The sequence below is a fragment of the Calonectris borealis genome, chromosome 9, assembly GCF_964195595.1.
Source record: "Calonectris borealis chromosome 9, bCalBor7.hap1.2, whole genome shotgun sequence".
NCBI classification, from domain to species: domain Eukaryota; kingdom Metazoa; phylum Chordata; class Aves; order Procellariiformes; family Procellariidae; genus Calonectris; species Calonectris borealis.
In genome coordinates, this window is record NC_134320.1 from 9,846,764 (window position 1) to 9,869,800 (window position 23,037).

The 23,037-nt window shown below is 43.8% G+C and overlaps 1 protein-coding gene across 5 annotated transcripts in view; it reads right to left on the reverse strand.

The window, feature by feature from the left end:
• Positions 1-21,368: 21,368 nt before the first annotated feature.
• The window catches only part of LOC142085817 (WD repeat and FYVE domain-containing protein 1), a 54,937-nt gene continuing 53,268 nt past the window's right edge, over positions 21,369-23,037 (reverse strand). For all 5 annotated transcript variants that reach the window (XM_075158186.1, XM_075158190.1, XM_075158191.1 and 2 more), the window contains 2 exons: positions 22,804-22,941; positions 21,369-21,849 (listed from right to left, as the gene is read on the reverse strand). In XM_075158186.1, the coding sequence (XP_075014287.1) occupies positions 21,814-21,849; positions 22,804-22,941 (174 nt within the window). In that variant the 3' untranslated portion in view covers positions 21,369-21,813. The remainder of the gene's footprint in view (positions 21,850-22,803; positions 22,942-23,037) is intronic.

Here is a 23,037-nt window from a genome sequence, read left to right on the forward strand (position 1 = left end):
TCATCCACACATATTACTTTGCTATGGCCCTTCTACCCACAAAAATCCTGGCTTAATTTTGTCTCTCTTAAAAGCGTATTATTAAGTTCCAGCGTCTCAACCCTGTGAAAACTCCCCCTAGAAACACAGATAAGAGAACACAGAAATTTAGACTCTAGCCAAGGAAGAGCCCACGGTGTGAACACTTGCTGCCTCCCGCTGTGCCCATCAGCACTGAGCGATGCCAGCGATCTGGTTTCCAACCTCAGTGAGCAGGCAAGGAGAAAGGAGCGGCGAGGCAGACGTTGCCCTCTCACCATGGCTCAGCAGAGAGCTTGGGGCACGGGTGCTTCTGCCCTCTCCTCAGCCCCAGGAGCGGCACTGACCTTGCTTCTCCCCTGGAGCACACAGGGGACTGCTGGACTTTTTTGTACATGAGCATTTATGTTACGGTTTCTCAGGCTGGTCTCTGCCCAGAAACGAAACTGGAAGCACAAGTGCAGGATTACCTGCTCATAACCAAACCACCACAGCTCGCATAATTAACGCATGCCCGGAGAGGTACAGAGCTGGGCTAATAATGCATGCTGTCCCCGCTGCGTGACACGCCAGCTAACACAGCGCAAGATAAATGGGTATTTCCTCTGACAGGCGCCAACAGAAACCGTATTTCAGACAAGTCAAATCCATCCATTCTAGCGAGATGCCAAAACATCCCAGTTTGCAAGCTCCATCTCCTTACTGACAGCAGTGAAAGAAAACAGCTCAGATATCGGTGGCACAAGTTTCTTTTTGCTGCTGGTGAGTTAAGAAAGCATGTTCAGAACAGCAGTAAATAATCTGCCTAACAATTCAGAAGTATCTGCATTGGTTCGTGCCTCTGTTACAGCATTCATGTCCCTCGAGATCCTCCCGTGGCAGGGAGACTCCTGTGAGCAGCAGCAGTGCAAAACACCACGTGGCACGCAGCGGCTTGTTTATCACACGGGCTGCTCTCTGGAGCCGAAAGGCTTAAAAACGCATCAGGAAAAGACATTTGGGAAACAGGATCTCCAGCAGGTTCTGTAGTTGCCCGACAGGAGCACACATAATATTACTGAATAAGGACAGATTAAGAAACGCAGGGACTGCATTCCGACATGTCGTAGGAAAGGCTGTATTCCCAGCAGGTTGCCGCCTGGATTGATTCTAACACCTTAAAAGTCTCTGCTAAGGTCACAGAGTTAACCCACCTGCAAATGAGAGGAGAGCACAATCTCAGCACTACCAAATACCAAATATTTCTGGTTGAGGCAGTTTTCTCCACTGATGGCAGCAGAGGCACAACGGTGCTCGGGAGCTGCCGCACGCAGAGCCACGTGTCTGCAGCCGCTGTTCTCGGCGGTGACAGCCCCAGCCTACTCTCCAGCTACCAGAGTCCAGGGCCAATAGTTACAGAAACTAATTGCTGCTGCTGGAACACTGCGAGGGGGAGAGGTGAAACCCAGAGTGTTTCTTGCTCCAGGGGAATTCTTGCCTTTATTACCAGCTAATTTCACAAAGAGAGGCCATTGCAATTTAAAATCCTCTATCTATGCCTTAACCTCTGTTCCCATGTGAGGTTTTTTTCCACCGCTGCAATTGAAAACCCTGTTGCTCTGTCACTGTTATTGAGCAGCATACGGAACACCGGGAAGCCATCCTCCTGGAAATAACGCCACACAAGACACCACTAAAGCCAGAGGGCTGGGCTCATCTCACCCAGCGCTCGCTCTAGGCTGGAGTGCAATGGTCTTTCAGGCTGCTTTCAAAAGATGGCAAACCAGGGCAGTTCAGCCCACCCAAGGGCATGTTTAAAAGAGATGTAATGAATGACCCATCAGAATTGCTCCTCTTGCTCTACCGGTAGATGGCTAGACTGACTCCACATCCAATTTTAAGGCAGCTCAAGCTGGATGAGGAGAACACCATCCAAAGTGATCACATTTGAAAAATATATCAACCCAAGTGCTGGAACATATTAGTAACACCGTATGGAAAATTTCTGCACTGTAGTATCTGCAAAAGGGCAACACCAGGTAAAACCAAACACACCCACCACACCCACACATTCCTGCTTATCAACTTTTGCTGAATTTCAGGCACCCTTCAAAGAAGAAAATTGAAATTTTGCAGCCCATCAACCTCAGAGGTTAATTCCATTTTTAATTAAAAGGAGCGTTTTCAGACTGAAATAGCATTTCTAATTTCCCTGTTGCACTGGAAGGAGATGAGAGGTGAGGAACTTCCCTAACTACGGTTGCTACCAAACTCTGCTTGAAGGCACCCTGTGCAAGAGCAATGTCAATACCTGGACTCAGCCTTTAAACCTAGCAGAGTTTTAGAAATACTTGAGTTCATATGAAGAAATATCAGCAGTAGCATTAACCATCATCACCCCCAAATTATTTTTAATCACTTCTTACTCCATCTTTACTCTAATTATATGATCCTTCCTTTGCAATAATTGCATGTCATACTATGGAAGAATGACTTTTGATTAAACGATCGCCGTCAGTAACTAACGGTAAGATTAAGATGGTCCTTCATTTAACATTAATGATGAATAAATCAATACATCTAGTAGCTAAAGATATTAGAGTAGTTTCTTCATATTCAATTATTGTCCACAAAGATGCCTCAGGAGGGCTTTCGTACAAGTATTGGGCAGTGCTGGGAAAGGGTTAATCATCTTTCACGAGTCGCTAAGCAACGGGATTCTGCTCTTATGGCATGTTTTGCCAGCCAGAGCTGTGGCAATGATGCAACCTTTCTGCATCTTACCCAGAGAGTTTTCTGAAAACTTGCCTGCAAGAACAGCAAACCCCTAGGCTCCTCGCTCCCTTGCTCCTCCTTAATTTAGCTCCTGATAGCTATTAGTTTTCAACTTGCTTTGGTACATTTAATTTTCTGTTCCAAAACATACACTGTATTTTAATATGACTTAAATGATGGAAAAGAGGACTAACTAAAATGCAGCTATAGAACTAAAACCAAACGAAGAAGCCCCAATATTCAGCGATAGTCAATGCCCCACTACTAAGTCCCTACATGAGGTCTCTCAAATACAACCAATAAAAGCAAACTTAAAAGAGTGCAGAAATTCAGAAGCCAGGTTCAGACTTTCTCCCTCCCAGAGGGGAAGGAGAGCTGCAGGGAAGGTACAGACAACTCCAAGTGGCTGCACTGGAGATGCAACCCAAACCACAGCAAGACTGCATCAATCATCGGGGTTACTGAGGGCCGGTAACTCATAAATCAATCTCAGTTATTTGTGCTTACCTGACCGTACACATCTCATAAACATCTTAATCAGGAGAGAAGGATGCATCCTATAATGAGCAAAGCCAAACAACAGGGATTTAAACATCCATGAGCTCTGGGGAAATACATTACCAACCTTTGAAAGTTAATTTTCAGGGACTTGCTTCTGCAAAGACTTTTGGGAACATTTAAACTCGCACATGAACATCAAGATCGTTTTGGACAGAGCACATGTAAATCAAGCATACACGTCAAGCCTTGCTCAGCTTCAGTCATTAGTTTTAGCCAATCACTATGAAACAACACAAACAAAATCTTTGTGTTGCCAGCATTTTCTAGCAAAACTACTAACCAGATTTTATGGAGCCAGGTTTTGCTTTGTTTTCCCCTAATTTCTTAGCTGTCTCACATAATGGGCCTACTTATGGCAATATTCTACATGTTTATTACAGGGGGATATATCAACTTAGTGGGGTGAACAAAGGTCTCAGCCCAAGCTGCTGGTTGCTGCCACTATCAGCCACAGCTGAGCAGGAGTCGGACACAAGGACCAGGAGTACAGGACTAGGAAGGCAGCAGCTCTACAGCGGGTCTGACTCTCTTTTGGTCACTTTGAATGTTCACTAGATCTTAACAAAGTCAAAAGAAATTGTTCTGGACTAACAGTTGGGTTGATGAATGCTGCCAAGTATAGGGAGGGGGTCAACAACTCTCATGACTAGGATGGCTTTTACTCGGGAGCAGAAGGACATCTACCTAAAGCAGGTCTCTGAATAATGAGTTTGCCTTCTGGCAGGTTGGTCGAAGCAGGTTGGGAGGTCTCCTTTGGAACTACTGGAACGAAATACCAGGTCTGAGTGAAGGAATATTACATCATATCACATCACTACGTAATGATTACATTAGATAACCAAATCACAAGAAAAAGGATGAAAATATATGAATTTGGAGGGTTGGCTAGCCTAAAGTTATTGAAAAATAAATGATGCATCTAGCTTCACTTCAGTCTGTTAATGCTTCTGCTGGTATTTTTTTCCTGGGATTTATGAAGAGGTTTAACCAAGTGAGCCATTTTTATCAGAATACTGGGATTTACTGTGTTAAATTAGTTTCCATCTCAAAAGAGAAAAATCTTAATTTCTTAGGTTTACTTTAATACTGATAAAGATCAAAAAAAACCTTTGCGTGAAGAAAGAAAAAAAAATCCTTAAAATAAACACAAGTGTTTCTTTCAGAAAATTCTCTATTTTGTAATGAACCGGGTTTGCCTGTAAAGCATCTTGGATCCCTTGCCATGTGTGGATTACTTTACGTGGGCCAGAAGGAGAGGCTGTGCAGGCTCAGTCCCAAGACCACGTCAGCTTCTGGACTTACAGCTGGACCAGGGAGACTTGTCGACATGGACCAGGGATGCAGGCGACATGAGTGAAACCCCACCACAGAAACAAACTTGTGGGGAGCGGGCAGCACTTCTGGAAGCAGAACCAGCAGTTAAAAAGAACACAAAGGTACAGGCAGAAGGAAACCTGGGCAGAGGAATGCTGACGGGCTGCCAGGCGCGAGGGTGGAGGTGTCCCAGGTGGCCATTCCCCTCCTGCACAGATGCACGAGCACAAAGGCATGTAAACTACGGCTGGGCGCAGCCAGCAGACCTAGGTCAAGGTCCTTGCTTGACTGTACACTTGAACTTGGTACTTGACTTACAAGACTGACGGTATTTAAAGTCCAGATCTGAGTTCTGGTCTGCTCTGGAAACAAGACCAAGCTACGAAACAGAATTTCAGCTCTGGCTCAGATCTGAACCCCTTTGAAGTCCTTGTATTTGTGATTCAGTCCTTTTCTAGCGATGACCTGCCGGCCAAAGAAAACCTGTACATTTTTAAGCCAGGCTTTCAAACACACTTGTAAACCTATATCAACACAGTTCATGGTGTTTTGGAGGGGGCGACAAACCCCCATGTCTTTAAGTGCTTCCTTCCACATCTAAAGTTAGATAAAACACCCAGTGCCCAGGAATCCATTCAGACTTTTTCAGGTAGTTTTTAGCAATAAGAATGGACGGTGACTCAGTGACGGAGGAGAGGAAATGAGTCACGAAGCAGCATCGCTCTTTACTGAGCTGGAGTGTCCTACGCTGAGCCAGGGCCTCTGAACGCCAAAGTGATTGGATTATATTTCTGCTGTATTTTCTGAAAAGAGCTAATGAGATAAAGCTGGAGGGGAGAGCTCTGAATGCCACCCTTGGAAGGGCAGGGCTCTCCGCACCCTGCCAGGGCTGCTCTTTCGCACAGGGGTAAACAGCCGGCATCGGTGACGCTCGCTGCTGCTGCCACCCGCTTCCTTCGAACTATAGAAAGTAGAGCTGGAATGGGCCTCTGGAGGTCATATGGTCCTCCTCCCTCCTGCACAATATTAATTGAAATAATTAATTAATAACATCTAAATTATTTCTTTGGGACCAGGAAAAGCACGCAGACATCCTGAAAAACACAGGAAATCTCAAATAACGCTCTCTTGCACAAGGCATGTAGGTCACTCACCCCGCCCCCTGCCAAGCATGTTGCAATACAGACCGAGAAGAATCTGGGGCACAATCATTCCCTATATTCTCAAAAAACCCAAGCAAAACTGACAACAGCAGTCATTTACTCAGGAACAGTAAGTTAGTCTTTCTGTGTACAAATAATCCACCTGTACTCTTTCTAGCCTCATTACCCATGCTTCAATCTCCTGTTTTAGCACCCAGATCAGATCTGGCCGAGTTCACATTTCCACAGAACCCAACAAAACCGCTCTCCGCTGGGGGAGATGGCTCAGAATATATCAAGCTCTTCTTGTGCAGTTGCTTCCAGTCATTTTCCACTGAAAACCTTCCCCAGGAGGGACTGGGATAACCTGTCACCTGCCAGCTTCCCTTAGTTTAAAGGGTAACTGGTGAAGATAAAGAAAACTAGTAACTTAAAGTGCTGACTGATTTTTTGGAAAAAAATTGATCATTCTTCCCAGCAGCTCTAAATTCTCGTAACCCTGTAATTTGCTACTATACTTATAAATCCACATATAGCTGCATTTGATATTTATGTATAGTCAGGCTCCATTTAGCCAGGGAAATGCCACTACGTGGAAGGAAGCCATCTGTTCCAAAACAATCAGGCTGACCTTGTTTTCCAGTAGGCTGGGATCTAACAGAAAGGCACGTCTTTGTCCCTCTGAGGAGACAAAGTGCCATGCTCTCGAAATGCAGAACAGCTTCACGGGGACACTCGGAATCCCTCCCGCAACGCGTGGAAGCTCGGTGCTCGCAACAGGCAAGACCAGGCTGCCAGAGCGGGGGGTGCAACAGGTATTTCCATCTTTATGAGCATCGATTTGAGCCGTGACCGATTCTGAGGATGCCTGCTAGCCACTTCCAAGAAGCAGGGAGTAGTTAATAAACTGCACCAAAGTCAGAACTACTCTTCTGCTTTTGGTGCCGTACCTGTGAGAACAGCTTCTAGCTGATGCGCTGGGAGTCACCTGATGTGTTGGCTTACACGGGACACAGAGCCCTTTGTAAATCACGCGGTGTCGGATCAAGGATGGAAGCTGGAAGAGAAACTTATTCCTGACCTTAGAAGAAAACAAACCTATCCTTCAGGCATGGGAGAACGGGCATCTCTTCAAAGTTTTTAACTTTTGAAATTTAACTTCAGAAACTATCCTTTTTCTTACAAAAGAAACAAAGAACAGAAATATCACAATCCAATTGACAGAGTGCTCTGTCAATAATTAATAATGACACATCTAACGCAATAGGCTGTGGCATGACAAGAACTCCCTCATGCCTTGCCCTGTGAGTAAGACAGCGACCGCAGCCCTGGAGAGCCGGTAGGACTGAGCAGTCCAGCCGAGCTCTCCCGAGCTCACATCGAGAGGCCAGAAGCGAGGGAAGAAATCCGATTGTTTGACCAGCAACCGGTCGTGCTTTCTCCTACCCCACAACACTGTGATCGCGAACGAGCACCGAGGCAGGCAAGCAGGCAGGCTCGCGTTCTGAGGGAGGGAATACCCACCCTTTAATGTCACAGGGCTGATACTCACCCCTCGACACTGGCCTGAGACCACAATTTATGGCAAAACCCACTGGACAATTTCTGGGTACTGTTGACCTAGGCTGGTGAAAGGTTCCAGAGCCCTTTGTTTAATCGCAGATGGTTTTGGTCCCTTGTGTTAATCTTTCTCCAATTATTATTTTTCCAGACAAACTCACACTTTTTTGTTGGGTACAGAGAGCAAGAGATTAAATGGCTGGCTGAATCAGTTATTTTTTAAAAAAACTGTACTTGCTTTGCAATTAGGAGAAAAATATGTGGCTGGAGAATAGGGAAACTTTTCAAACTTGTTTTTAAACCTGCCAGCCCTTCCCACAGAGAATGCCTCCAGCTGTAGAAATGCCAGAGCAAGGGCTGTCAGCTGTCTTCATCCACATGGCGAGGCCTCCAGGAGAGGGAGATCAGAGGCTCCCAGGTGCTCAGGATTACATGCAGACTTAGGCTTTGGTGTCCCAGAAGATTCTTGTTGCTGATTGCTTCTCGGTTTTGTAATACACCTCACATGGCCAATTCCTCTGGGTGACTTTTAATAACCTCTTCAGGCTTTATTGCTTTCTTGCATCCCCATCTTTCCGGAAATCCTTTTCTTTTTTAACATGGTATTTGACTACACAATACATCTGATTTCTCAGGGAACAATAACTCTTCAGTAGGACCCTTTTTAATGAGCAAGTGAAAAAAAGCATCTTTTGTAGAATCAACATTTAACATGAGGCCTCAGAAACAGTGTTGTTCTTAGATTTTAACTGCTTTCCTCCTTTTGATTTTGTTATATTCTCATATTTTGTAAGTTCCTGTTTGATTTCCTCTATTTTCAATATTCCTCAACTTTTCAATAGCAGCTTTGCTCTGAAAGATGACCTTCGTTATTATTGTATGCCATACAAAATACGCTCCATCTGCAAGCAACACAATTTGCTTTGCTGATACCTTTTCCCCTGCTAGTATAAATAACCACCCCAAGCTGTGATATTCAAACTGTGCTCTATCCCACATCCCAGATTCAGTGGCTCGTGACGCTGAAGAATTCAAATCTCACAGTATCTGGAGTTATTAGTAAAGCTAGGTATAATTACAATGTCATTAATTTATTAGAATACAGCTTTCAATATTTAGGTTTCTCCAGGCCTTAAAATTAATAGGAACTCGAACATAGGAATCTCAAAGGCTAGGAAGGCAGAAATCAAACAAGAAGAGCTCCAGGAAGGATGTGCCACAGGACCAAAGTCACAAATCAGCCATCCTTGGGGATCCTTTTCTCAGGCTGTGATTCTATGGGGAAGACAGACACTTGGTTCATGACCTCCGATTGCTTGGGACAAGATATATACAGCACCTCTCACTGTCAACATCTGTAAATCGAGCTCTACCACTGCCAAAATCAATGCAAACCCCACTTCCTTCTGATCACACCTTCCATGAGTTTGCATGGACGACGCTACCCGCTACAGCATGGCAATGATCTGAAAAGCTAGATACAACCCGCTCACTTACAATTTCTTCAGTGCTTCTGTTCTGCCATGTGAAGCCCAAAATTTTCCCTCCCGTGTCCCCTGGCGGATACCAGGTCACCCTCGTGAAAAGGGCACAGCATTACTGGTTTTCCCATCCTGCTCTCCCACTTAGGTCCCAGTTTGTTCCCAGTCTCTCCGTAGCTAGTCTCCTGTGCTGTGCGATGACCCAGGTACACCCGCCATCTCTCATTTACTTACAGACAGCACACAAACCTTAACAACCCCAAACTCGCCACACTGACACATCAGCTATCCTGGTCCCAGCACCTACTACTTCTCAGGCTCATCTCTGGTCCTCTTGGGAAAGCCAGTCCAGCCGTCCTCTGAACTGCTCAGCAGGGACCTCCTGCTTTCTCTACCAACACCAACTCCTACAGGTCTGCAGAGAAGCCTTTCCAATGTTCCTCTGGCCTTCATTTATCTCGACTTCTGCTGCTCTTCAGAAGAGCTACAGCTCAGCTGCTTATTTAGCCCACAACTCTCCCCATCCTTCTGGCTCTGGTTTCCCAGCTCAGGACTGTCAGCCTGTTGCTGGCATCCCAGATTTCAACCAATTCCAAGGAAACCCCCTGCTCCCCTCATAAGAGTTCACATATCATCTCTGCTGGTCCCCCCCTAAATATCTCAATAGCCACCCCACTCTCCTACCCCATCAGGAGGCACATACCTCTGAAAGGGTCCAGGCTGGCCATCGTATCTGCAGACTGAGAAGTGGGCTCCAGAAATCATCTCTTTACAGAAATGGCAAATCATCAGCTATTTCATTTCTAGGACAACTCTCTCTTCCACAGTGATACTATCCGGCTCCATCTATCAACATTTTTTTCCACCTATCAAGAATAGTGCAGCCCACTGAATAAGTGCATTTTACTGTGGTAAGAAGCTTTAGAATTTGGAGCTAATGTGCGCATGGAGAAGTTGATATGCTCAGTTAAACTTGTCTACTAATCAATTCAAGAAGGTAAAACCACAGTAAATTGGCCACAGTGCCGAAAGAAGAAAAACATATTCCGTTTTCAACAAATTATTTAAAAGTTTGCTCTTTCAATGGCTGTAGCTAATTAGGTTCTGCCTACACATCGGTGGGATATCACGAATCCATGAAAACAGTGCCCAAAGACAGAAAGGTTCTTCAGACCCAAACAGTTTCACAGTGTGGGTTTTTTTGTCATTATTTCTCAGTCAGCCCAAATAACAACTTTCTACTCTCATCGTATAGGTAATTAAAGTAAATGTTTGTAAGCAATCCCACTCCCCTAACGGTCCCAGCACTCCAGCTGTGTAGGTGAAGCTGAATCTAACACTGTGTCAAAGCCAAGTGGCATGCCCCTGTTCTAAGGCAGCTTCAACTGACCACTTAGGGATGGGATTGCTTCGGGAGGAAAACTGCCCATCTTGTTCCACCTCTGGGTAAAAGGCAGCAGCTCTTGTCTAAGACACTTAAGCAATCTAGAAGAGGAAGAGTTGAGCAGCGCATAATTCACCATGTAGAAATTTATCCAGTTTGGACCTTGATTGAAATGGGAGTCCTGCTCATCCAAAGCAGAATCTAATGAACTCTCTGATCATTGCATGTTGGCAACTGAAGTTTAAAGCTCATCGCAACAAGGATGAGTGCAACATATCTTGCCAAGATACTGATTCAGCATTAACTCAAAATGATGGAGTCATCGCCAGAAGGTGTTTATGAGCAGGAGAACCGTCAGTGAATAAACCTGGGCAACTCTGCTTCCTTTGAGAATACATGACTCTAGGCTATGAGATGCGCCAGATCTTCAGCCTTCCAGTAAAATCCATGTCTGGCCCTATCAAGGCCATTTGCTTCCCCAAGAACTCTCTTCTAGAAAACATGGGTGTGGCTGAAGTGCCTGCAGCAAGCGAGATGTAGCTGACGGTCAGAGCTATATTACATAAGCTTTGCATGAAATTGTTAAATCATGTATATGCTTGACTGACACCGATGACTATCCCAAAGCTATTTGCAGTGGCATCAATAAATCAGTGAGATCATTGTCCTCCTCCCTCACTTCCCAATACCTGGATTCTAGCAGATCCAGGTAAATCAAGTGCGTCTTCATAATGAAAACAGAAATTTAATTATTCACAAGCATTCCCCTTGAGATTTCTCTGGGCTTTTTGTGAATGATTAACAGAGCAGCTGCTCCAGACAGCACTCTCAATCCCAGCTTGCTGGCCTGTTAAAAGCAGTGACTCATCAGCACATGACGTCAAACGCTCCTCTCCTCTGAAATGGCAGGAAGGAGGTTTCATTAAAAAGATAAAAAAAGGTATCAACATAACGGCCTGAACTTCCTCCCAACACACCGGCTTTGGTCAGGGGTCATCTCTGCTGCTGCTGCCTGAAGAGTTACACCGTGCGTACGCACCGACAGCTCCTTCAAAGGGTAAACTTTTCTCTTGAATACGAAAACATAGAACAGACTTCCTCGAGCAAGCTGATTTATTAGATACTGACTCAAAAATCAAAACAAACCCCCAGCATTAGGCCTTTTAGTAAACCCTGCGTGCGCATCTTGCAGGAACGCTTCCCCGCTCCGCGGAGCTCGGCGGGGCGGTGAGCACCACGCTCATAGCGAGGCGGGAGTACTTTCACAAGATGTTTACCCAACCCAAAGTAGCTGTTAAGCAGTCCTTGAAATTGCCCAAATAATACTTCCCAGTAACTCCCGATAAGGGTGCCCAGACATGCAGAGAAGCATCAACAAGTCCAGTGCTGCCAAATTCAAGGACCCCCTTGCCTCCACGCCTTGCTAAGGTTGCGCTGAAGTGTGCAGACATGAAAAAAATCATACATGAACGCAGCCACGATTCCCTATCTTTGTGAAGAAACCTGGGCCCAGTGCCATGGAAGTTAGAAGCAGAAGAAGTAATCTAGAAAGGGGCTGTTTCTCTGTAGTTAAAATTCAGATTTTTCCTCCAGACGGCAAGTCCTTCTGTCACACGGACAACGGCATTTTACCCAGAAAATCTGCAAAGCAACGGAGAGGGGAACAAGCAGGGTAATTTGAGATTTAGCTCTTACATGGGATTAATTACTAACATCTGTGATATTTTATTTTCTCTGCTAGCTTTAGGCTGCAAAGCCAAGCCTCAGCCTCCTCTGAGCCCAGCTCCCGCAGCAGCACATCCCAGACGGCAGCCGCTCGCTCTTCAGCTGCGAACGGCCATGGCAGGGGACAGGAGATATATTTAGCTCCGTTCCCGGCTGCCTGGAGGGCAGCATCGCTTACAGTGACTCCCCCTTCCCCCGGCTCGGTGTTGGAAGCAGAAATACTGCCGTTAGCTCAATCTCTTCACAAAAGGCAGTCAATTAAGGAGTAAAGCGGAGGTTTGGAAAGAGAACCTGGCAATCTGGGGGCCGTCCGCACACACGGGGTTTGTGCCAGAGCTGGAAAATGCTGCTTGAGTACGGCTGCTCTCCCACCTGCGCTGCTTCCCCTTCCTTGGGCAGGCCACAGGTATGATGCGAAAGCCCAAGGATGACCGAAATGACTGACCAAACATATATAACATAAAAGGTGCTGGATATGCAATGAGTGCACGAAAAACAGTGTTACACGCAGGCCGAGAGTTGCCATGACACAAGCCTCTGCCCAACACACTTTTATATTAAAAAAAAAAAAAAAAAAATCAACATTATGTCCCTTTGCAGAGATGGGTTTACTGTCTGACCTTTTGGCTCTGTTAGTATTCTTAGCCGTGACTTGGTTTGACTGCTTATTTTTCTGTGGGGTCCCTGTCTATCTGCAGTCCGAGCCAGAATGTGTTTTCTCACCTAGATATGCAGCAGAGAGATGGAAAGTCCACAGCTAAAATGGCCCCTGGGTGTCCGAGTTAACTCCGGACAACAGAGCACTCCAAAATGGGAGTGAAAATACTCTTATTACTTTTCTTTCTAGAATTGATTAGCAATGAAGTGCTAACGGACTTGAATTTTGCACACGCCTCATAATCTCAAGTTTAGACCCTGAATAAGATTTCAATTTGAAAAAGCACCTCCTGCCATCTTATCTAGTGGCAGTAAGGGACTATTACCACAGCGTCGCTGTATTGCAACTTCATCCGCGCTAGACGGAGCGCTGTAATTACTTAAGAAGGAGAACCGGGGAATACCAGAAATGTGGGCATTCCTCAAACAAGGCTTTCCAAAAGACTTTGCATTCTTGACAGAAACAAACAGGGAAAGGAGGAGAGAGGAAAAGGTCGAAGAAGTGAGGGCTGAGCAGGGTACAGCTCCTGGGCTCCACTGCTCTGCCTGCCCTGGTGAGACAGACTCTTTCTTTCCCCCTGCGGGAAGTCAGTTAAAAGTGAGCGGGGAAAGGAAGAGATGGGAGATGAAGGGGAGTTAATGCAAGAGCAGACAGCTGGAAAAGGAAAGGAAGGAAAACGAGGTTGAAGAAAACAGGGGAGGGTGGTAAAAAAGTGGTAATGAGAGTATGGGGGGGCAGCCCATGCAGAAATGGAAAGCAGGAGTTGAAAGCTGTGGATGACACTACTGGAACTATTCCTCTCCAAATGGCGTGGAGACTGGAAGGCATCTGGAAGGACCTCTCTCTTATGCCTCCCTCTTGAAAAAATCTCTCCCTCCCGTAGGGTGGCTCACCCTCTCTTTGCCCTGCTCCCGGCTCCCGCGGGGATGCTGGAAGCAGCAGAGGCTGCCGTCGCTCCTGCCGCCAGCTGGCACCGAGGACTTATCTAATGCTCTTGGCAGCCATCGCTGACTGAGAGATCTCCTGCTTCCCCGAGCTGTGCAAAGGGGAAGCTGCGTGCCAGAGCCCTGGAGGACCTCCCTCCTCTCCTGGCCAGGATCACCTTGGAGCAGAAAGGGAGCAGTAAGCACTTTCACTCCTGTTTACTTGTGCCGCACTGTTACTGCTTGGCCTCACATAAGCAGCTTTCTGCAGCTGTAGAAAGTAATTATTTAAAAAATGACAAAAAATCCCTCAACAACCACTTATTTGCTATCAGTACCTTCTTATAAGCAAATACGGTCCGTGTATCTTCATTAAGGAATAGAAGGAAAACCGAGGCTCTCATCCCTCTCTAAGCACCCCTTTGCTTTTCTGTTAGCTTTTCCTTTTACCCAAGTAATCTGCAAATATTTGGGTTCTCAGATTTCTCCCAGTCTTTAGGAGAAAACTGGATGCTCCAACTTGGCTATAATATTTGGGGCAACCTTATTAGCACAGGATGCAAAGGCTGCTCTGTTTGCTAGCACATGGCAGGACAAGTCAACCAACAGCAAACCCTTGTGTCTCCCAGCCCACTCCTCCACTCTTCCCGGTGTCCCAAAGGACTTGGTCTCCCATTTTTCCTGGAAGCCATCACAGCACCTGGGGGCACTGTCGGGGCACTTATCTGCTGAACGGGACTAACCCGACCACCGCGCTCGCTCAGAGATCAGCTGTCTACATGTGCTCTTCGCCCTTCCCACGCAGTGAAACACTAACAATTTAGAGTAAAAGTTAAGTTGGTATGTTTTTTCGAAGCCGAGTCCTACATGGAGCATGGCCATGTCTTTTTAAGCCGCCTGTCTGAGCTCTGGCCCAGCCCTTACTGCCGTCGCAAAAGCCCCAGCAAGTTAGACCCGAAGCTTTGCCCTTCCCAGCCCACCCCGGCGGGGAGCTCTGGGGCCCCGCAGCGCAGCGGGGGAGCGCGGGGACGAAGGACGAGCACGAGCGACTTCTGCCCAAGCCTGCCGGGCTGCAAGCTGACCTGCACTGCGTTTTCAGGGTCCGTCGCAGGCTGCGCACCTTGCCTTCAGAAAAGGCACCGTAATGGGAGCGCAGTTCCTCTCCCTCCCCTCCGCAGGTGCCAGGCTGAGCCCCCCGTGCCCAGCTGTGCCCACTTCAGCACATCACCAAAGCCCCGGCCCTGCCTCCAGCACTGCTGACCCCAGCACCCCGGCAGAGAAGCCGGGCAAGGCAGAAATCATCCCTTTTGTAACGTCTCACCTCACTGTTTGCCGTGGTTTCAAAACATACCCAGTTCCGTGTTTTAAGTTTCCCCCGCTCCCGAAGAGCCTGCGCCTGTCGGAGGTGGGCTCTTCTGCTGCTTTCCAGCTGGAAAATGTGCGGGAAACTCCCACCTGCAGCCATCACCTGTTAGAATTTAAGCAAACTTTTTCTCATTTATTTTATTTCAAAGCATGACTCCAGAGTGGTAATAGTGAAGAGAACTCTCCTTTTCTACATCTGAAAAGAAATAACTGTTTCTACAGTGCTGAGCCAGCAAGGCAGGGTGATTCCTTTCAACTTCAAAAATGCAAGTGGCCCCGTTAAAGCAGTCTGAACTTTCTTGCATGCTTGTAACAGAGTACTTTGCTGAGTCCAGGCCTCATGCACAGTTTTTATGAGCAGTTACAGAGTATAAGAAAATAGGAGAAAGAGAAAGGAATTACGCGTCTGGTTTTCATCAATATAGTTGTTATTTAAATTTTCTGACCAGCTACCAGTGAATATGGTTCACGCAACAGAATCAAGGTTTAAACCACCCAATACCCCCATACTGGAGGCACAGCTATCCTTGTACTCCATTGCTCCCTCAGCGTTACCTGGGAGTTAGACAGCAAAACAGAGAACCCCTTAAAAGGCTGCTGCAAAGAGAAAGGTAATAAAGGGATTTCTGTACCTATGCTTGATACCACAAGTAGTACTGGACTTATGTCGCAGTCAGGAAGCTGGAGATGTCATTAGGAAGAGCGTTTCAACTGAGAGGGGGAGTTTAGTTTCAGGGCAGACTGTCCCAAGAACATTTTGGGATCTCCACCACAGGCTGATTGGAGGAAGTTAGAAAAACACCACTCAGATATGATTTAAGTGCAGCTGACCCTCCCTGGGACTGAAGGATGAACAAGCCAATTTCTTGAGGTCCTAGGCTTTCCGCTTTTATGCCAGGCTTAAACATAAATGTTAGAATATACATTACTATGTAACATTTTTGACATACTATTTTCATCATCATTCAGACAGAACTGTCATGCTAAATGTTGCAGTTTTCCCCATATTAACCCAACCAGAATGAATCAATGTTTTATTACCGTATTTAAAAATAATTTATAGTATTTCATTGCCCTCTGCAGTACCTTTTTTGCCAGCAGAACATTCTTGTCATTGCCATCATAACACTCTGTGTCAGTCCTCGCCAAACAAGAACTGATTACCCAAGCCAGTTTTTCCTCTGAGAACAAGGACCACCTTGTCACTGACAACAGACACCAGAAAAAATTCTCCTTCACCCCAAATGCAGCTGTCAGCTTACAAACCCAGCCAGTTCTTTGTTCTTTTTCCCAGAATATTCCTCCTTGCCAGACTGTTCTTTCAGAGCTGCTATCCAGCATAATACTCACCTAGGACCACATCCCAAGCCCTCTCGAGAAATAAAAAAGAACATATTCTTTCACCTGAAACTTCTGTGAAGATGTTCCTCTGTGATTTGTCATTGTCGGCTCTGCTCAGCTAAGGCTGACTTCTCCCTGTTAGCTTCCAGAAGGACCCTGACTCATGATCTCCGCAAGGCAGGGAGACTTACACAGCTGCTGACAATTTATTCATGCAAGATCCTGGTCCAGAGAACAGCTGAAATCCGCAGCAAGCTGTAATGAATTTGTCACCCTGTGTAACTAGGGATTCTACATTCAGCATTGTTTTTTACAACAGACACACAAAATTCACCTCTGCAGGAAAAAAACATCAGCACTCTACTCTCCATTGCAGAATCTGGTGTGTAATGATTTGTATTGGGTTTGGAGAAGGAAGCTCCAGAAGAGAGGAGAATTCTCAGCAGGAGTTCTAAAAGGAGATCACAGAAGGGTAAAGTAAACTTTAAGATACCTTCTGTATGTTCCCCCCAACAAGTTTCCTTTCAGCATTAGAAAGTGGCAATCTTACCACACTGATACACAGGGGTAACTGGATTTTTCCATGTGGATATGTACACAGAAATGTTCCCTACCTCATATACCTGGACTGTCTTTAAAATGTACAATTACAACCAAAGGCAAAAATCCTCAGCTAAACTGCTAACTATCCCCCGGCTTACTAGGGCATTCCAGAGCAGCCACAAGTTTGTTTTCAGTGTGTCCTTTCCACAAAAGTTGGACAAATTTTGTAGTGTACTGGGAAAGAGGAATAAATAAGATGCTATTTATTTCTAGATGCCCAAAGGATTAGCTTTGAACTATTTTATAGCATTCTTTGTATGAAAACATGTGGTTACAAGAGCTGTTAAGTAAGTAAATAAAAGGACAAGGTTAAGTGGACTAGACAACAGAATTTGAAATAACTATAATTTATGATAATGTATACTGCTGGTCTTCCTTAGGGTTCGCCGAACAATAATTTCAAGAATAGCTTCTTCCTTTCCCTTAGCCTGGGTCTCGTTAGTCATGTTCCAAGGCAACAGGTTTCCATGACAGCAAACATTAAGTCTCTTGCAGCACAGCCCATTATTTCTGCTATCAATGCTAAGCTTTCACTACTATACTTCAACCTAGACCAGCTATCTTCATGAAAAAAAATCCCTGAAAAATCCTAATAGACATTTAAATCAACAGCTATATTTTATTTGTACTATGATCTTGCTAAGGAACATGCACGCTATTGAATTCAGAAAGGAATATCGTCAAATTCCCCAGAAGGATGCTTTTACCTGGTCTGAGCTCACAAGTTCTTGGCAGCCGTCTAAAACAAAAATATAATGATGTAAGACAATGATGCAGACTCCATGCTCATAAAGGCATTAGATAAAGTTAATGAAAATCCCACCATGGGGATTAACTGCAGAATTGAGACCTTTGGGTTTAGTCATTTTATGCAGGGTGAGAGCAACGTCCCCCTCATACAGGAGCTGTGCTAACAGAAATATTTTCAAATGCGTTTTCCGTGGAGTAGAACGTCATGGACAGGCACGGATAGCAGTTCTTGCTCTTTATGAACTGTATTGAGCCTTGTTATTTTGAGGGGACTGTTGATTGAATGTCTCTGGGTATCTTTGAAAGCCTCACTCACACTGTTAAACTCTTCTAATCTTTCGTTATAAACCAATCCCTCCTGCCCCCTAATGTACCGTTACTGCATGCTGTATTACTCCAACGCAGCAGTGCTAACCAGAGAATAAAAAAATGTATTATCTATTGAAATAAATTAAAAAATAGTAATTCATCCTTTCATAAGTACAGCATTACTCTCTGTCCAACATAAATTGAGACACAGAACCATACTGAAAGTTTACAATAAGTTTCTGAAAGCACAGGGTTTTTTGTAGGAGCAGCTAGGGGGAGGTGTTGAAGATTCACTTTCAGTGGCTTTTTGTTAAACAAAGGCTGATAGGAGGTAACCTGTCAGTTTTCCTACAGTTATTTGTAAGAGCTGACACCTTTTAATGAGCCAGGACACTCAGAAATGCATAATGAAAAAAGAAACAGAAATTATAAGAATTCATGAATCCTGTCAGATCCTGCCACTCTTGCCTCTCACCCATGATGATTTGTCATACTTTTAATATTCCTTTTGACATCATTACACTTATTTTTGTGCCAGTCTAATGTCTGTATCTCTCTTTTTAATTGCCATGATATGTTCAAAGATGTCACAACTCATGAGTTGCAAATAGTTGCATGACAGAGAACCAGCCCTGTCACAACTGGTAAGCAGTAAGATCACAGTAAGAATCCTCCAGGCAGAGATGCTAATAAGAAAATCAAGAAGCTCTTTGTTAGATGCAGCTGGCGAAAGCAAGGAAGGGAATCTAGGCTAGCAACATGACCATGATTAATGGTTATTTTAGTAAATGCAACCTTGCAAACTAGGACATATGTGCTTGAAGCTTGTCAGCAAGGTAAGAGTTTAGATAACCACAAAACATGTTAGTGAGATTGGGAAAATTGTTAAGGAACCTGCTTTCTAATACTTTTTTTGATAAGAATTTCATAAAGTAGTCTCAGAAAACTTTACATTGAGCACTTCCTAGAATAGTCAGGCAGGTTGAAAAGAGAAACATTAACAGCAAACACAAATGAAATGGGCAATGCTTCAGAGAGATTTGTGAATATATACAAAGATATATGTATCTCCCGCTTTAAGAAAAATCAAAGAACTAAGATATCAAAAGAGACATAAATCTTCTGACGAGCTATACTCCACAGTGCACTAATCTATGTAGAGTCCTGTTGATGGCAATGGAGCTCCACAAAGATGGAGGCACAGGCATTTTGACACAGTGACCTAAAGGTAGCCTGACAATAACTGCGTTTCATTTGGGCTTTTTCCCTTTGGAGAAAGAGCTGGGTTGACCTGAAGGACATTATACGACCACTTAGGTGAGCGACCCCTTTCTCACGGAAGGTTGTAAAAAGCATAAATACAAGTTTTATGTTTCAAACCCATCTGTTCTTAACATATGTATGTATGCTATACGTACAGACTGACACTTGCAAAAGTCACATTAAGTAACACTCACCTGCCTACTTTGTGTAGCCCATCTATAGGCAAAAGCAACAGGAATCTGTAGATGTTTCTTAGAGCACGAATATAATTTAGGAGTTCTTTAGAGTGCTTAACCATACTTTCCATCCAACTTTGTAGCAAAAAGGCAGCTGGCACAACAAGCACACCATATTCCAATGACCTTTTGCACTAGGGCAAGGAAACCATACTAATTCCTTCACACTTCTCAAGTAGACACTGGGTACATCAATCTGGCAATGCTATATATTGCAGATACTATATTGATATGGCGGGCATAAGTACCCCTAGTTAATGCATTATTTTTTTCCGTAAGGAATTCTTCATTTGAAATGAGAGAGAACGAAGTCCTACAGCTCTCCTTAGAATGACTGAAAAGACAGGCTTATGATATCCTTATTCATATGAAGAAATCTTCTTGTTGGAATTGCTATTCTGATATACTCCAGAATTCAAGCAACATGACAGTTAGAACAGTCATGAGAATCACAGCATGGCCCCAAAAAAGAGTAAAAGCAATGAAACTACTGATGATTTCACTGAATAGAAGTCACTTACAAAAGTAAAGAGCGGAAAGAGCCTCTTTGCTCGTTCTGAAGTGGCTTCCTAATCAATTAAACACTCTACTTCAAACAACTTCATTTCAAACCATGAGAAAATAATATACAACTCATACAATTTCATTAATTTACTATTAAATTGAATGTCTTCAGAGCTATTAAAAGCCCTTCAGCAATTTCACTATTTTTTCTATGCTGAAAGTATGCTTTTGACATCAATACAGAGAAAACAGATGGATAAAGTAATTATAAAAAGAGCAGCATGACGCTATGAACCAGCTTGTCACAGTTTTACTAACAGACTAGATAACACAGGCAGAAAAGTGGGTTGACAATTAGCAAAGTTGTCATGTTGTGTCAAAGTTCTCCCACCCTCCAAAAAAACCTCCAAAACCTTCCCCAGGAAGATACAAACAGACTGGGAAGGAAGGGGCAACAAAAAAATTAGAATAAGCATGCAGGACATTTAAAGATTAAAAAGATCCCTGAAGGAAAATACTGACTGCACATCCCAGAAATCAAAGAAAAGGTATGTTGAAGGGAAATGCGAATGAATGCTAAGATCATTCTGGCATATTTGTCTGATAACTTACCTTATTTTTGTATAGGATAATTTCATGATTTGACAGAGACAAAACATCTAGCTATGAGTTATGGGCTAAGATAAATAGAATTTCTCTGAGCTTTGAACTCTGTTAAAGGAGGAAATAATCTCTTTAAGGAAGCCAGTTCAATCAGGTTACAGAGTCCAAATTGCACTGACAGAGAGACAGGCAAGTTAACACACCTGGCTCCCCACAGTCAGCTAAGACATTTTATAACACACAGTAAGATGCACAGCCCAGCTGATTCTTCTACTATTTTACCCTTTTTCCCTTTGTGCAGCTTGCAAAATTATAAAGGGTTGATTAAATCATCCAACCTTCACAAAAATGGGCCATGTTCAACTACTAGAAAGCTGATCATCCCAACAGGTGGGTGAATTTGGGACTGGAAAACTCTACTGGGAAAGATGGTTATTGGTGGATACCAAAAGATACATGAGATGATCTTTGCCCTGAAATCCCAAAGACTAATTTCTTCTCTTCAGGGTATCTCCTGCTCTCAAGCTACACACTTCCAAAGGTTGTAGCCCTTGTCCAGGTTCAGGTGATCTAGGAAGGGGATAAGAAAATGAGAAGAAAGACAGAAACAGTCCATCCTCATGCAGCAGCAGAAAGGATTCATTAAACCTGGGAGAAGCCTACCTCAAGTCAGAACAGTCTTCCAGATTAAATGGAAGTGTGGAGTGCGCTCCAGTAGCAGCTGGAGCAGTCTTATTAGCAGACTAGAGCAGAAAATAGAAGGAAGATAGTGAAAGAAAGGGGCTGGTCCAAAGAGAAGCATATTTCTTCTTATACTAGATAGGTTAATCTTTTCAAAACAAGCTTGTGAAATCAGGGCCCACAACAATTTGGCTTTTAGAAAAAAAATTATTATTAGAGCAGAATAATCATTACATTCAAAATAATGGATATTTGTACAAAAGTAGAGTCATACGGTCAGCAGTGGACCAAAACTAGTAAAAATACCTCTTCAAAGTACTGCCAGAGTAACATTTTATGATGACAAAACCCGTAGCTAAAAGACATGGTACAAAAAAAGTGTTTAGTCCAGCAAGGAGAAGAGAAACTAGATCGAGGGTAGTAACAACTCTGAGAAACTCATATGCAGAGTAATGCAAGTACAGAATTGTTAAACCCTGTGCTACATCAGCTGACCTTCATCTTCACCATTATACAAACAAACCCCTTTAGTTATTGGGTTTTGGTATTTCTCTGAGGATCTGGCACATTGGGAAGCAATTTCAGGAAGTGCATTCTACAGGTGCATACAGCAGTTCTCTCTCCAGGTAGTTTTAGCATTAAAATGCAGGCTTGTTCATGTATTCTTCCACTGTCTGGAAAAAAAAAAAAAAAACAGAAAGAAACAACTGATGCATTATGGAGCAGTACAGTAATATTCAAACAAACTCTCCTCTTTGAAGACAGTTGTAGTTTTGCACGGAATTAGATCAGATTAATTAAAATGTAGAAATAATTCTGCTTTAAAAACCTTTAACAGCGTTTTAGAATCTGATCTTCAAACCACGACATACCATGGTTGTGGCCAAACTAGCTGGCCTTTGTACATAGCTGGCTTAGTTTCACATGCAAATGACAGACCACTGTGAAAAACTGTTCGACTCGCATAGCGTGTCCCTAGCCAGTTCTACCAGCGTGCTGTTTCCTTCACTATTACAATGGAAAAAATGAAGTAAATCCATCACATTCAACTGCTTTTGCCATTCCTGGCTCAACGGTACAAGTTACAGAAGAGAATTCCTGCAGAGTTCTGAATAAGGGTTACATATCTGTGCCCTGCAGAAAAACTACACAGGTGTTTATGAATGAAAGTGGAGTTTGCCAGCACATACTCTTTCCAATTTGAAATGTTAATAGTAGATCATCTCTTTCCAATCTACTAGTGAAACAGAATAGATTTTTCTGTTTTTTGTGTAAACATTTGTATGCATAAAATATCATCTTAGATTATGTTCTTATATTATATAAATATCTTAGACATGTCTTAAACTATTTCCTAATATAATACCCGAAAAACTCTAGGAGTTAAAGTGCAAGAGAGCAACAGCAGTATATAAAGAGCCTCCAGATGATTCTACAAGATGCAAGAGGGTTGAATTGAAAGCTTATGTAACTGCTACCTTAACTGCAGTGTTGTACCTACTGAAACTGAACATAAGACACATTTGGATAATTAAGTACCAGAAGTGCTTAGCTGTATTTTAAGCTCCTGTCAAACAAGGAAGATGTAGGAAGATGAGGCGTTTGCCTTTTGTCTTCCTCTGCCTTACCTCCTGCAACATGTCAGAGTCTTCTATGGCTTTCACTGCAGACCTCTTTGAAGTTTCTTGTACTTCTCCACCAATTATAAATTCATCAAGAATAAAATAAGCTTTTTCAAAATTAAAGATAATATCCAGCTCGCACACCTGCCAGAACAAAAGGACACCCCACATTTAAATCACTTTTACAGCATTATAAGCACTACTGGGCCAAAAGTTGTCAAGATGATCAAATGTATTCAA